Genomic DNA, 15828 nt, shown 5'->3' with positions numbered 1-15828 from the left:
GTCAGTGATGTCATTGTATTTGTTTCTATCATTTGTCACAGGACACCCGGCTGCTTGCCAAGCATGGTTTATTTTGGCTGTTTACTTCACCCAGTGAACTTCAACTATGTTGACCTTATTTTAATTGTAATAAGTAGTATATTTTCACATTTAAACACATTTGAAACAACAGCATAATATTGGGCTGTGCAGATGAGATTTTGAAAGCTTGAGGTTTATAAGGTTCGTCTCACCTCATGTAACAACATAAAAACCTGTAATACAAGAGGAAGTATTGTTACGGCTTCAGGCGGCACAACCAAGCTGACCCCCATATGAGAACGTCACGGTCTATTATTTACTTTTTCACTTTTAACCTTTAGGAGTGCCATTCAAGCCGCAAGTGGAGCCACCACTGTTACCTTGCTGGTGGAGCCTGCGGAATCCACCACTCCCGAATGAAGTGTCTGGTGCTGGGAATCTGGTGCAACGCACAGGTCCTGCAGGTAACCCTGGTGAGAGCAGGAGAGAACCTGGTGAGACGTAGGAGGTGCCCGGCCAGGAGTCAACCCACAGTGCCTAGTCCCTCCACTCGCCGGATGGCCCGCCCGGTACCTGACGGATGGCCCGCCCAGTACCGACAGAGTAGTTCTGGAGCAGCGGATTGTGTGTCCCTGTTTTTTCCCTAATGGGACTGATCGAGGGTAGCTACTGGGACGTAAGTCGGGACTTGATCACCCCGACTCGGTCACCCGAGTGAGGGGTATGATGTTGGAAGACCCGAAACCCCGATGACCTTGGGATACATCACCAAGGATACCTCCCAGTTGCATCCTACCAATGTTTTTTAGTTCACAGACCATGCAAAGCATCATATTTGAAAACAAAGTTTACTAAGCAAGGAACAACTGTGTACTGTGTACACAGACTGTTGATAGATTGTAGATTGTACATAATCCTCCTTATACTCACTGTTGAAGGTCTGTACTCTTATAGTCATTGTTGATACACTGTATATTATAGTAATATGGGCTTGAACCCCTACTATCACATATATATGTACGGTAATCATAAAACACATCATATAGATAGAAGATCATAACTTTCTCCAAGTTAACAGGCAGTGGGAGACTTGCACACACACACACAAACACACACACACACGCATATATATCGTGGCGTCTCGGTCAGGGACCGCGCGCCACGGGTTTGCAACCCCGGGGAGAGAGAGGGGAAGCAGAGTCAGACGCTGTCAGCTTGGAATCGTTCAGGATTGGCGGTACGCCACCTGTTCGTTTACCAAATTATCTGACACCTGCAGGTGACTTAAAAACCTCTGCCTATCTCAGTCCCTCAGAGACTCTCCCGGGAAAGCAGTGAAACCTACGGCGCTCGGTAAGACAAACCTCAATATGATAAGATAGTAATTCTTTCTCACCTCACAGGCCATGCACTACATGATGAACACCATGGGCTCTGAGGCTATGGCATTGAACTTTCCCACTATAAACCCCACCAGTGAGCTAAAAGGAGAAATGTGACAGATCTTACCTGTTGTCCGAGGAGAGGCCCTGGCACGTACCCTACTTACCGGTAGAAGCGCCTCCTGCTCTCTGTAAGAAATTACATTATTATTTAGATTAATTTGAACGCTATTTGATTTGGCATAGTATGCAACCAGCGCTTGTATGGAAATACAAGCCTGACACAGGGAAGGAAAACCCTAAAAGAAACCCACTTACCTCTCACGGGCCTCGGATGGTCCTCCGCTGGTCCTCCGACAGTCCGCTGCTGCTCCTCCTCGCCAGAGTGGCAAAATATCAATTGTTTCCTGTGTTACTTTGGTGTGTAGAACAGCGCCCCCACAATATATATACTCATATATTGACTGGTGCAAGCCCAAATTACAAATTGCCCAATCAAATTGTTTGTATAAGCATTACAAAACTTACAGGATATGTTGAAATTGCCACCAGCCTGGTGCAAAATGTGCACAAACAACATGGATATGGTTAATTAAGCTGTTAACACATGTCCCCACAAATACTCTTGACTTTTACCTATGCAATAGGTCTCTCTCCTGTGTGCTCATCTCACTGTTGTTGCTGATTTGACACCCAAATTTACCCCAGGGTTACTGATTACATAACATGTTCCCCTACGGCACATCATGGTAAATATTTAGCCTTTGACAAGTGTATATGAAACTTTTTTTAATAGCCAGGGTTAAGTATTTGCAAGTCTCCCACTGCCTGTTAACCTGGAGAAAGTTATGAGTGTATGGGGAGAAGTTAGCTTAGAGTCTTTCCTCTATACTTGAACAAACACAACGTGAACAGGTGTGTGGAATCATGTACTTCTGGAATCCTTTTTCTCCTTAAGGCCTATATTCTACTTTGACATACAACATCAATGTGCAGAAATAGCAAATATATATATATATATATTTTTTTTTTATATTGTGCAGGAGAAGTTAAAAGCCAAAAGGCTTATCGAGAAAAGGCCAAAAAGGGATTATTTTTCCACCCGGGAAAAAACCACTACGCCCTCTGCCGATATTGCCAAAAGTAAACCCTCATAGAATATTTTTCCTCCGGTGAAAATGTATTAGTGGAAGCTCAGAGTGTTTCCACTGCAGCACATGTGGAGTTTGGCACTTAACCTCAGTGTAATTTCTAAGAAGGCTCAGGGTCAAGCCTTGGGGTTAGACACACACAACTTACATGGAAATGCCATGCAGTACTAAACGAAGACCTGACCAATGTCCCATCTCGGCCGAGACGTGAATTCACATCTGTGTGATTGCTTACCGATACTACCCTACTGTATCTGGTATGATGATTTATGTAGTGGTACTCTGACTCACGTGTGCAAACAGAAGCCTTCTTCATCTCCACGTATGTGTGATGATTCATGCTACTGCTAGTCACTGCGACTGTGGCTCAAGAGGTAGAGCAGGTTGTCCAATGATCCATGGGTCGGCATTTCGAATCCCGGCTCCTCCTGTCTACATGTCGAAGTGTCCTTGGGCAAGACACTGAACCCCAAATTTCTCCCGATGTGCTGGTTGGTACCTTGCATGGCTTCCGCCGCAATCGGTGTATGCATGTGTGTGTGAATTGGTGAATGTACATTCACCATCTATGTAAAGCGCCTTGGATAAAGGCGCTATATAAATGCACCATTTATCATTTACCATTTTACTGATTGATTAAACACATGAAAGATGTGTGTATACTGTATATAGGGCTAATTCTTCTTTGTCAAACAACTGTGTCCAATGCACTGACTTAATGTGGTTATTGCTCCATTGGTAGCTCACGTCGCTACTTAATTCATTTCAGACAACACACTAATCTGTATAGCAGCTGACAAAGGCCCAAACTCTTTTTTTGGGCCAACTCTCATTTTGATTCATGTTTGGGAAAGTAGGGGTATATGTACCCACTGGGATGTCGTCGAATGAGGTCGCAATTAGTTGGTGCTAACGAATGGCCTATAAAATAATGTGAAAGTTTATTCCCAATCTCATTTCACATGTGAACATTGTGTCCTTTCTTTGTTCTTAACCTTCTGCATAAATGGGAAAAAGCTTATAGTTTATCCTCTACACTGGAATTTGCAATTGTGACATGCACTTTCAATTCTATGTGCATGCAACATATACTGTACCTGAGACGTACAGTATGATGCATGATGAAAGCGTATCATACAGTTACAGTAGGTTCAAAGTGCAAGGTGTTTATTGTCACATATGATACAGCTGCAGCATATTGCTGGCAGAGGAATTCTTCTACTCCTAGATTCTGCAACTCAAACTCAATAAATGTTAATGATAGCTTCCTGTGTGCTCTAGTTGAGTCGTTCTCAGTTCCATTCCTGAAAATCCATGATTACTGCTAGTTTATGTGGCCACGTACAGTAGTTAATGACATGGCTGTGATGCAACTAATCCACCCTGATTAGAGAGCTAGAATCTAATCCATTGGTACTTTGTGTCCCGACACAAGATCTGAGAAACACTGCACTCATCAGATGTTCTGTGACCTGGATGGCTGGATCTCTTTCTCACCACCTGTCTGCTTGGTGGTGAAAATCGTGCCAACCACCTTGCCAGGTCTGTTGCCTGGTTCAGTTAGAAATAAACAAGATCAATAATGTAAAAGTACTGAAAGTGACAGTAAATGCATCAAGTTCAACGTCTAGTGCAGATGCTAAGAGCAGCAACTAATGTGAGATTTCTAGACCATAGAGTAACATTTAATTTATTCTTTGTCGTAAGTGCACTCCTGATGCAGAATGATGCCAATTTGCTAAGCGTCTGCTGCTGTGTTAAGTGGCTGGGCCGAGCTATCCAGTTACGTCTGTGTTTATAGAAGGTAATTCGCACATTGTGCAGTGTGTCTGGAGGAGGATGTTAAAAGCTACATCACTCAACCCCCTGTTTCGTAACCGGACTGAAGGCCTTGTGGTCCAGCCTAACTATATTGTCCCAGAGCACAGGCCCATGAGATGTGAATGGAGGCCATGCCAGGCTGACATAAGACTGACGCATCAAGTGAGCCAGACTGACTAGGCTAAAAAGATTTCTTTTCCGGAAGTCACCATTTACTGCTACTGTGACACCGGCACCAATTCCATTCCCGCAAATTTGACACATGACTAGAGGTGAAGCAGTTCCGCGTGCGTCACAGAAGGGGATGTTTGGTAGGCTAATCAGAGGCAGGCGGGGCCGCGGGGGTGGGTCTTTGCGCAACCGTATTGGCGTTTTGAATGATGCGTGTGCACACACACATGCTCATTAAATGCACACATCCGGTCCCTTAATAGCTTTAGCTTTCACCCATTCTCCCCACCAGACTGCTCGGGAGTTCCTACTTCCTGCCACTTGAGAGAGTCCCTGCCCATTTCCAAAGAGGAGAGGGCCATTCAACTACTAGAGTAGACTATGTAATCTCCTCTCTCTCTCAAGGTCTATGGTCCTTTAGGATTGATTCTTTCTATTTCTGATCCCGGTGTGTAACTGGAACATCAGGGATTTAGTCCATGCTTAGGCCGTGTTTGTCCACACTGGCTAGCCTAGGCTAGCTTGGTCTGCGTTGTTATGGATCCCACCACAGCTCTAGGCAAACCCTGCTGTTATTGGCCAGTAGTCGCTGTGATTAACAGTTCTTGTTTGACATAAGACAAGAACAGACAGGTCTATCCTAGAGCTGTGGTGGGATTCATAATCACGCACTTGGTCTGGTTTGGCAAATATCCACTCATTATTACTGTAGGTCACCTGACTCACAAGCTAGCTCAAGGTCGGATCTGTGATATTGGAGGCCATTGGCTTGGTTTTAATGACAGAGCCATCAACGGGCATTTAATTGATAAACACATTATGTTGAGCTATACTACTGTATATAAAGCACTGCAAACATTTGCTTAAAAACTTGTAAGTGTCAGTGACACTAGGCGTTTGAACTCAAATTATTTCTTTTGGTTTGAAGTTAATTTGTCTATTTACGTTGTTTATTTTGGGTTGCCTTTATTTTGAAACATTCTGCATGTTTTTGGTTTACCTTTAATTTGATACTTCAGCTTCGTCCACCGCAGAGCCATCTAATAGAAGAGTTGCGATATTGAGGGGGCAGAAAACAGCCTGGTCAAATGGTTCATGTACACGTGTGAGCCCATAGACTCCAATGCATTCCAAAAACGTCCGGTTGTCCCTATGTGGAGCCTTCAGGGGGGGGGGGGGGATTTGAAGGAGTCAAGGGATTCGCATGTCTTAATGACTGTTGGTAGGGCGTTCCACATTTTGGTGGCATAGGAGCGAAAATAATTTAGTCCCTTGTTTGTGCCGCATCTGGGTTGCACATGGTTTGTTGCACTCCCTCTGGTGTTGTGGGTGATGTGGACTTTGTTAACATTAAGGAAGTATTTGGACAGGTACATGGGTATCTTGGTGGTGTATCGAAACTTGTGGACCAGACCCATTGCAAGATGCTGTACTACTCTGTCTTCAACCCTAAGCCATTCCAGCCTGTCAAAGTGGGCAGGGGTGAGGTGGGTTCGGGGGTGAGATTACGTCTGTCTATACTCTATGGCTCTGCTCCACCGGAACGCACTTATCTGAAGCATGCTAACTTCACGCACTCATTCCACACAGCCAGAGTAACACTGGAGACACCCTGGGTGTTTGAATGTAGCAGCGCGACCTGGTTTTGTTTGCAATGTTCCTCTTCTCACACAGTTGAATTATTTTTGTAGCCATTTGTAGCCTAGTGAACTGAGCTGTTTATATTGCCAACAGTGCCTGCCTTGCTGTGATCCTGTTCAATGTACCATGTTCCTATGGGTGACGGTGTATGGAGGTTCCAGGTGGCTTCCTACTGTTATTATTATCTTTTATTATTATTATTATTATCTTGACTTAACCATTTTATTGTTGATGGTAATTTCAAATGGTGAAGTTAATGCACAGTTTTATTATTGTTAAACTATGAAAGAATTGCTGTGTTTGTATTGTAATGGTATTTACTGTATATATTTTTTGTAGTTTTCACGTGCTCAAACAAATTTCTTCTGTGCCTGAAGAAAATAAAGACCACCCGTTGAGACCATCCACATCTCTTTCTTTTTAACTTTCAAACTACAATTTTGTAAATTATATACCGGTATGTTCTAGTGTTGCTTTCATTGTATTTTATGTTTTAATGATGCCATTAAACTGTTCTCTATGGGAAGCCGTTTAGGCCAGAAATGCATAGTCAACTTGCACATAATATACTTCACTTGCACATACATGCATATCCATACATCTGGCCAGCTCGTCTTTACTTTGCACTCCTGCATCTTTCTTGAGTACGTCCACGTATGTTAATGTGGGACGCAGGCACCGACACTGTGTGTCGGTGCCTGCGTGTTGTTGGTTCCCATGCACAGCAACAGTTTGCTGGCTGGCAGTTCTTGATGTCTTTGGCAGTGTCCTGCAGTCTCATTCTCCTGGCTGCTATTTTCTCACTGGTGTTACCTAATACAGATTGAGATTCTTGTTGGTAACATGTTCACTCTTGCTGATGTTAAGTACTGCACGCAACATTCTGGTACAGTACAGCCTGTAAGTGTCAAGAGACTTCTGCAGGGTTGATTGATTGTATACTTTATTGGCAGTAATATCAGTAAAGGGTACAGTCAAACATAAATGTAATCAGTACAGGGTACAGTCTTGTTTCCATTCAGGTCCTGGGTATTCAGTTCATAATCAGTTAATAATACATAATCATAACAACAAAATTCAAATCATCATACAAGGTAAAAATAACAAATATTTACAGGTTGGGGAACAAAGAATGGGGTTATATTTGCATTTTTGTTTTGGAAGTGGGTGGTACCAGATCGTTGTTCTCGCTTCCTCTTGTATTGTGGCTGTGAGATAGTTTCAGGTATGCGGGTACAGAGGGCATAGAGGGCAAATCTACATTTACAATTTTAAATTTCAGTCCCAATTTCAATTGCTTAACTCTTTTTTTTTTACCCGGAGCCACCCTAGACTATCAAAATGGGTTGCAACTATTGATGGGAGATTAATCGGCAAACCCATCGGTATCGGCCGATATTGGAGTAAAGAGGCATTGCTTTTTTCTAATTCTGCCTTTTTTCAAAATAATTATATTTTTTAAATAGAGAATGATATCATATCGACATCGGTTATATCGGTTATCGGCCATAATGCCATGGCAATTAATTATATGGGATATCGGCCAAATTGTCTTATCGGCACATCCCTAGTTGCAACAAGATGGGTCATAGGCCCCAGACTGAGGAGTAGTAGCTTGGTCTTTAGTGACATAGAGATGTTTGAGAACCAAGAGCTGCAAGCATAGTCAAAGTAGGGCTGAATTAGGGCTCCCGCTAGAGTCTTGAGAGCACTTTTGTTGACTTTTGATTGATTGAAGTATAACAGTTTGCAGAATTACAGTACATTTCAGGCACAACTCAATACAAAAAACTGTTAGCTGTGAGTGGACGACCAATAAAGCACTAGACTTGTTTACGGAGGGTCTACCTTGTTCAATTCATCATAACATTTAGAGACATACAAAAAACAGGAAATCATAAGGAGGTAAAAATGGAAAAGAAAACATATACAGGGGGAAAAGGGGGTGCCCTTTGAGAGCGGTTTTGAAGGAGTCAAGGAATTTGCATGTCTTAATGACCGTTGGTAGAGCGTTCCACATTTTGGTGGCACGAATTTAGTCCCTTGTTTGTGCCAAATCTGCTTGCACATGGTTTGTTGAGACCCTGTGGTGTTGTGGGTGTGGACTTTGTTGACATTAAGGAAGTAATTAGACAGGTACATGGGTATCTTGGTGGTGTTTTGTTTTGACAAACAAAAGGTTGGTTTCAGGGTCCAGTATTCCCTGCCATAGGAGAACAGACTTTACCGTTGAATAGAAGAAGCAGAGTTTGATTTATCCGGAGTGGTTGGGGTTCAATAGTTCAGGGCCCTCCATGCAATTAAGTGCCTTCCTCACTTTCAGATCTTCCTCAGCAGTGGTGGAAAGTAATCATACTTAAGTACTGTACTTAAGTGCCATTTTGAGGTATTTCCAATTCTACTTCACTAGGCCTACATGATCTCGGATGCAAATATTGTACTTTTACTCAATTTACTATTTACCATTGTACTCCACTACAATTATTTGAAAATATTATTTAGTTACTATAGTTACTTTGTAGATTTTGATTATTATTACAAAACACACCACTTCACCACTTCAACCCTATATTTCAGCCATTTGAAAATAGCAGATCTACAAGCTCACATTTTGAGCTTGTAGATCGGCTATTTTTTATACATCGTGATAAATATGAAAAATGTTGGAGCTCTGGCTCATGGAACTGAACCGCTTCCCAAACGGTTGGAAATGGTTCAGAGAGTGGGCTGATGTCATCTGCGGTAGTTCAAGTCTGTCAGGACTACCGTGGTGTGTTGTCTCGACGTGTAGTCAGAGTAAGTGATTCCTCAGTCACATCAGTTTCAGTTACCATAATGTGTTTCTTTTAAATTTCCCTTTAATATAGGATCTTGTTGCAGGTCTATTAGCCTAATAGTGCCAGGGTTTTTAATTATTTTTGCAAAGCTGTTTCTAGACACCCATGTTTTATCATTGCAAATTGTATTGTTCTGCGAATGGTCTGCTGCAAGTTTATTTAATTTGACTGATCAGTTAAATGGTTTACCAATGTTTACCAGCTGACACACAATTGACAAGGGACTGATAATGCTATTTTTGGTCATTGCTTATTTGTGCTATTATGTCATAGATTGTTGTTAAGGGGTGTAAGTGATGTTTTTTTGTAAATAAATAAATAGGGGGGAAATCTACGTTGGTCTCCCTGTCTCCAGCTCTTAATAAACAGAAACGGAGACATGAACCCCACAACAATTTTTCATTAGCTTCCATTTTAGTGTTCCAGTTTCAATTTTGCCTGCAAATGTGTCATCACTTTCAAATCAGTTGTTTATAGGCTAGGCTACTCATCCTGTATAATACATGGTAACAAGCATGTTATACCACCATTTTTACAACTCTCAACCCATCATTATAATTTATTTACTTTACTGCCATCCAATCAACTTTTATGAAGAAGATAACTTAATATGAGAGAAAAGAAAACATGAAAAAACGAGGAATTGCTACAAAAAAAGGTATCTGTTCTATAGCTTAAACGAATGTTTATATATAAGTCGGCGGATCATAACATCATGTCTGTTTACTAGTGTTTAGTGTTTATGTCTTGTAAAATGCCTTGAGTGAGTGGGTGTTTTGTCTGTAGTGTTTTTCCAGTTCTCCCCTCCCCCTATCCGTCTTTCCTCTTTGTTTGCCTGAACCTCTTGATCCTGTTCTAGGTACAGTGTCCCCTCCCAGCGACAGTTAGCGGCCTGTGATAGGCCGACTGTGGGTAGGGGTGGAGCTTAAGGGACGGGAAAGATCATTTTGTCCCTTGGAGCTCAGCAAAACATACGTCAGTTGAAAGTAATCGCCATTCGCCAACGATCTCGTTTTGTATAGCATCGGAACCGTCTAAATAATCGTTTTCTATACCTACTTACACAGGGAAAATAATCTAAATCCACCGGAGGACTAGTGTACATTCTCGTGGACTAGAAATCAGGGAAGACGAAGGGAACTAAAGGATTGCCTCCTCTCTTTCTGTGTTCTCTATCTCCTTCCTGCTCTGCCCTTTGTTTTTGCTGCTGTGTGTGAGCAGGCGACCAGACCAGACCCAGCAGTGCCTCCTAGTGAGCTAAGCTTGCAAAGAAACAGGACAGGGAGCTTGACCGGCGGTCGAGTTTCTTGCCTCGCCACCGACACCGTGGGTCCACCGCCCAGTATTGCTGTCCGATGCGGAGTGAGAAGAATGAGCCCCGCTCTGGAAGCGCTCATGCAGGCGGACGGGACACCTTACCCCGGAGGAAAGGGGGTGATGCTTGAGCCCTTTGTGCATCAAGTCGGGGGGCACTCCTGCGTGCTGCGCTTCGGGGAGCAGACGATATGCAAGCCCCTCATCCCCCGCGAGCACCAGTTCTACAAGAGCCTCCCTCCCGAAATGCGCAAGTTCATCCCTCAGTATAAAGGTACGTACCGAAACAAACCCGTTTCAGAACCCCCCAAATCAAGGGTGTTGTTGCATTTTATGTCTCTTTATGGCTCAGTTCTTCTCTACTCCTCTCTTCATCTTTCCACATTTTTGTAAAGGAAGCATTGCAAGATAAATTGAGGCACTATTATTGTGAATTATTTTGTAGATTAGATAAACATAAACCACCAAAGGACATCATGAGATGATGACACATGCATGCAGCCATGCACACATCACAAAGCGTTTCGGATAGCATGATATTGTCCTTTTATGTAACATGTTGAGTTCACTGGAGTGTCACACGTCCTGAGGCACTGTGTATATGAGCCAGATGTTAGGTGAGACGGTGACCTCCAGACAGACAACCACCACTTGCCAGGAGGATGAGTAGCCAAGAGGCTGGCTAGCTGCCTCGACAGCGGCTAAGGTTTCTCTTCATGGAGAGGACGGATCAGATGGGGGGGAGTTCCATGTCTGGTTCAGTTCCATCATGGAGACATACCTGGCTGCTAGACGGTGTGTGGATATATGTATCCGGTTCCAGATTGTCTCTGATCTCGGTGTGTGCCCTCAGATGTGCGCTCAGCAGTCCTCCCGTGGCGTGTTACATGACTCCTCATATTAATGCAGCATATGGGACTAAAAAAAGATTTGAGACATGGACACAGAGCAGATAGTGGAGGGTTCCTGCCATTAACGATGCACGATTTTGCCCAATAACTCTGAGAGTATCACTTACATACTCTCAAAGTTGCAGACTTGAAAACGTCCATTTGGATCCCTCCAAATTAACCCTGACAGTCCCTGGAAAGCACTTTGAGAACCACTGTTATTAATAAATAAACACTGACTTCTGACTCGCACACCATCAACCTAGATGGACCACCCCGTGACCGTCCCTTATAAAGTAAAGTACGGAATCATATTCACACTTCCCTCCATGATGTGATGACACTGCAGAGGGGATGGGGAAGGTGTAAAGCTAATTTAGCAGCCTGAGAATTCTGCAGAACAGTGACATCATTGCGCAGTTGCGCACGCTGCTCTCTGCTGAAGTTGCGGATGAAAGATGGCTGCTGGGTCCTATGGCCTGCCATTAGCAGTTACTGGTAACGCAGCAAGGGATTTAAAAATAAATTGTAGCTTTCAAATAAATGTTTTGTTTATTTTGTCTTGGTGTTAATGCAGAGGGTTGGATTGGCCTTGGGTTGCTTCTTTTAATAGGATTATGTATCCATATTTCTGACTGCTGACTTTTTTTTCCTACTGATCGTCACAACTCTTTTATCTGTATCTGCAGCTGTGCTGTTTACTCCGCAGTGTGTGGTGACACTTCCCCTACTCTGCACAGAGGGGTGTATTACACAACCCCTTACAAAGATTGTTTTTGCGGGGTTACCAGGGTGCATATTTGTTGACTCAAGTATCATAAATTACCAGTCTACTGTACAAAAGAAAAGGACTGTTCTAGAAGCATTATGTCACATACATTTTTTTGTTTGTCAAATTGTATGAATACGGTATTTCCTTTTCCAAGAGACTCTTAAGAAGAACCAACCTGAAAAGACTTTTGGATTGTGCAAAAATCCAAAGCTTTTGCTTTGTTTTGTGGACTTTTTGTGACGCGCTGCCGCTGATGCCCATTCATGTGTGAACATGTTCATTGTGGAATATCATACAACCTCGTTCTGGCTGTGAATATCTTTGGTTTTGGACATTATTTTGTCCTCATGTGACCGTAATAAAGGAAGGTCTTGGTCAGTCTAACATGCTCCAGCCTCCTGTGGTGTTTGTGTCTCTGCTTCCTGTTCCATTGGCTATAATACTGTATGCTCTCACTGCTCTGATTACATGACATCGGCTGTTCATGCTAGCATAATATGCTGTGTCTGCTGCACCGCCCTCTATTTCTGCACCTGACAAACCTCCTATATAATTTCTGCATCTGTTTGACATTCTCCTCCCATGCATATTCTTTTGTATTTGTAGTATGTGCCTGTATGTACTGTATCTGTTTCCTTACAGAAATGTTGGAGACAAGATGGTTGGTAAGCACTGATGTGGCAGGTCTTGACTAAATCACCACGAAACAACAACCCCTATCTTACCCGTCTCCCATCTATTCCCTCATCTTGCCCTCTCAGGTGTTGTATCCGTCAGCTTTGAAGGGGACGAGGAGGGGAACCTTTGCCTTATCGCCTACCCCCTCCACAGTGAACCCGCCGATCTGGAAAACAAGGACCCCTCCACGGACTGCGAGCCCAAGAACAAGATGCTGAAGTGGAGCAACAAGAAGCAGTCTGTTTTGCTCCTGGACAACGACAACTACAGCAAAGACCGGACTCGACAGATCCGCAAGGAAGAAAAGATGATGAGGTGAGTGAGGACACGGCTGTCACAAATGAAATGATTTTCCATTGCCACTACATAACTGACAGGCTAATGGTTCCACATTTATAAGATGAGCTGTCATAGTAATTCTGAAATTATCTTTTGTTTTGTTTTTGGTGCAGTTTCAACCATGAGGAGTTGAGGAAGGCAGAGGTTCTCTGCTACAGCCTGGAGAAAGGCAACGTGGTGCCCCAGATCAAACACAACCCCTGGAGTCTCAAATGTCACCAGCAGCACTTGCAGAGTATGAAGGAGAATGCCAAGCACCGCAACCAATACAGTATCCTTTCACCGAGCCGCTGGTGGTTGACAATACCCATTTTGTCATTTAAATATGAACTGGGTAGATGCCAGAAAACAGACATTTATTCTATGTTAGTTTGCATTCCTCCATTGTCGCTTGGCCCTTAACTCAATTGCAGAATTCATCCTATTGGAGAACCTGACGTGGCGTCACAGGATGCCATGTGTCTTGGATCTGAAGATGGGCACACGGCAGCATGGCGATGATGCGTCAGAGGAGAAGAAAGCCAACCAGATTCGCAAATGCCAGCAGAGCACATCTGCCTCCATGGGAGTACGACTGTGTGGTATGCAGGTAAAGCACAAAACACTCCCAACATTTCTGTTCAGTGATAATACCATGGTAGCAAAGTAGTTTGCAATGCCATGCTCATGTTTTGTATTTGATCTCTACAGGTGTACCATTCAGACTCAGGCCAGCTGATGTTCATGAACAAGTACCACGGCCGTAAGCTGACACTGGCAGGTTTCAAGGAAGCCCTGTACCAGTTCTTAAGTGATGGGAGCTGCCTGAGGCGTGAGCTGCTGTCACCGGTGCTGCGCCGGCTGAGAGAAATGCAGGCTGCCCTGGAAGCCTGTGAGTCCTACCGCTTCTACTCCAGCTCCCTGCTCATCATCTACGATGGCGAGCCCCCCAGGGCCCCTGCTAGACACAGGCACCGGGGTGGAGAGGAAGGTGACGAGGACGAGCCCTCTGATGATGATGAGGAAGAGGGGGCCTTCAACTTCCCCCGTTCCTCTGCGACCGGTGGAAGCGCCGGTGTGGCCGGAGGTAGTGGCAAGGGCGGCACGGGCCGCTCATCCCGAAGTGTAACTGAGGCCAGCAGCCCTGCGGTGGACGTGCGCATGATTGACTTTGCCCACACCACCTGCCGCCACTACGGCGAGGACAGTGTGGTCCACGAGGGCCAGGACAGCGGATACATCTTTGGCCTTCAGAACCTGATCACCATCATTTCCCAGCTGGAGGATGGTGCAGACTAAAGCCGGGAGCTGCCATGCTCTCGAAACGGCATCCGGGAATAGTGTGCTGACCAGAAGCCCTACACCTGGAATGGTGCATTCTCTTAATGCCCATATGGAGGTCTACACCCCCCCCCCCCTCCACGAGAGGGAGGAGATGGCTGGGATGTCTCCGGGTCAGATAGAGGGCCCACAGATTCGATCCTCCCCATTCCTAATATGGGACAGGACCGCTTGTGCTCTTCCTTGCACTTTTCCCTGTCTCGGGACTGAAATACTGTATGAGACTTGACTGTCTGTTCACAGACACTCGGACTTCTGTAGCATCCTAGAACTCTCCCTCCCCCCTCCTACTCTGTTACAGACTAGTTAATCTTTACTGTTAGTGCTCTCTGAGAGAGAAAATAAATTGTGAATGAGAAAGAGAACAGAGACAAATTGAAGCTCAATCATAGTTCTAGGTCTGATTTTGGTGCTTTTTCCTGTACAAAAGAGGGTTTTGGGGGATGACGTTTGAAAGACTGCCGTTCCCCAACAGCACAGCACATAGTAGTGGGGACTGACTGTAACATGCTGACCGTAGCTGTCAGCAGCCTTGTAGCAATATAGACAACTTAGTTATTTTGTGTGGGACATTTTACATTTTCCCAATTAAGTCTCTGCATACCCCAGTGACAAGCAGGCTTTGTATGCATCCATTTGGGGTGCTTAGATTTACAGCATCAACTGTTTTATTTTGTTTTGTTTTTTGTGGTGGAAGAACAAGATGATGTAGGTGTAGAAAAAGAAGGGATTTTTCAGCCCTTTGTCTCCCCTGTATTATTTTGCACCAGAAACATTTTGAATTGGTGTTATAAAGGGGATGATATCCTTCTGTTGTCACTTTCCTTTGTTTTTGTCTGTTTTACTCCTCTTCATTCCTTAAACAGCAACTTAAGAAGAGAATATATTGATAAGAACATTAGATATAAAGACAATATAGAAACTATTTATTTGAAACTAATATTTGTAAAAGAAAAAATACCAATCAAATAAACAAATGCGAAATGGAGACAAGGATGACATTCCATATTGTCGCTCTCTTTGTTATGTTCTGATATGGACTAGTGAATTTTGTTTTTGCAAGTGCAGATACCTCTTGTATACCTGTGTGTCAACAGTATGTTTGAGAATAAAGATATTTGTTTGTGGTAAAAGTGTCTAATTGTTATGTTGCATTAATTAACTGACTATGCATACAGTGAGTGGCCATTTTATTCTCATGTCATACTGTATTTACTCAGAGCAACATACCACATATGTAATTGTTTTTGGAAAAGAATGAGGGTGAAGAGTGGAGGAGCCAACCCCTCATGTATTAGAAGGGCAAGATCAGGCACCAGAAAAAAACGAAAAATGTATCATGACTAGTATCCTTTTAATGGTTCAGATGAGAAGAAATTTAAGCCAACCAGATTAGCAATCATGCCTCCATGGGAGTACGACTGTGTTGTATGCAGGTAATTAAAGCCAAAGCACAAAACACTCCCAACACTTCAGTTCAGTGATAATACC

General features: G+C 43.7%; 1 protein-coding gene across 1 annotated transcript; it reads left to right on the top strand.

The window, feature by feature from the left end:
- Positions 1–9987: 9987 nt before the first annotated feature.
- On the top strand, positions 9988–15473 carry ip6k2b (inositol hexakisphosphate kinase 2b). The gene is made up of 5 exons (XM_080787427.1): positions 9988–10612; positions 12762–12993; positions 13131–13288; positions 13431–13606; positions 13708–15473. Exons 1-5 carry the CDS (start codon positions 10396–10398, stop codon positions 14293–14295), a joined length of 1371 nt encoding a protein of 456 aa, XP_080643553.1. The 5' UTR covers positions 9988–10395; the 3' UTR covers positions 14296–15473.
- The last annotated feature ends 355 nt before the right edge of the window (positions 15474–15828 follow it).

This window comes from Protomyctophum bolini, assembly GCF_963924005.1.
Source record: "Protomyctophum bolini genome assembly, chromosome: 2".
Taxonomy (NCBI): Eukaryota; Metazoa; Chordata; class Actinopteri; order Myctophiformes; family Myctophidae; genus Protomyctophum; species Protomyctophum bolini.
Note: the sequence above shows the minus strand (reverse complement) of the source record. Positions and strands in the feature narration are given on the sequence as shown.

Coding starts and splice junctions, on each gene's coding strand:
- ip6k2b (XM_080787427.1), top strand. CDS start 10,396: ATGAGCCCCGCTCTGGAAGCGCTCATGCAGGCGGACGGGACACCTTAC. Junction 12,994..13,130: donor AAGGAAGAAAAGATGATGAG/GTGAGTGAGGAC, acceptor TTTTTGGTGCAG/TTTCAACCATGAGGAGTTGA. Junction 13,607..13,707: donor TACGACTGTGTGGTATGCAG/GTAAAGCACAAA, acceptor TGATCTCTACAG/GTGTACCATTCAGACTCAGG.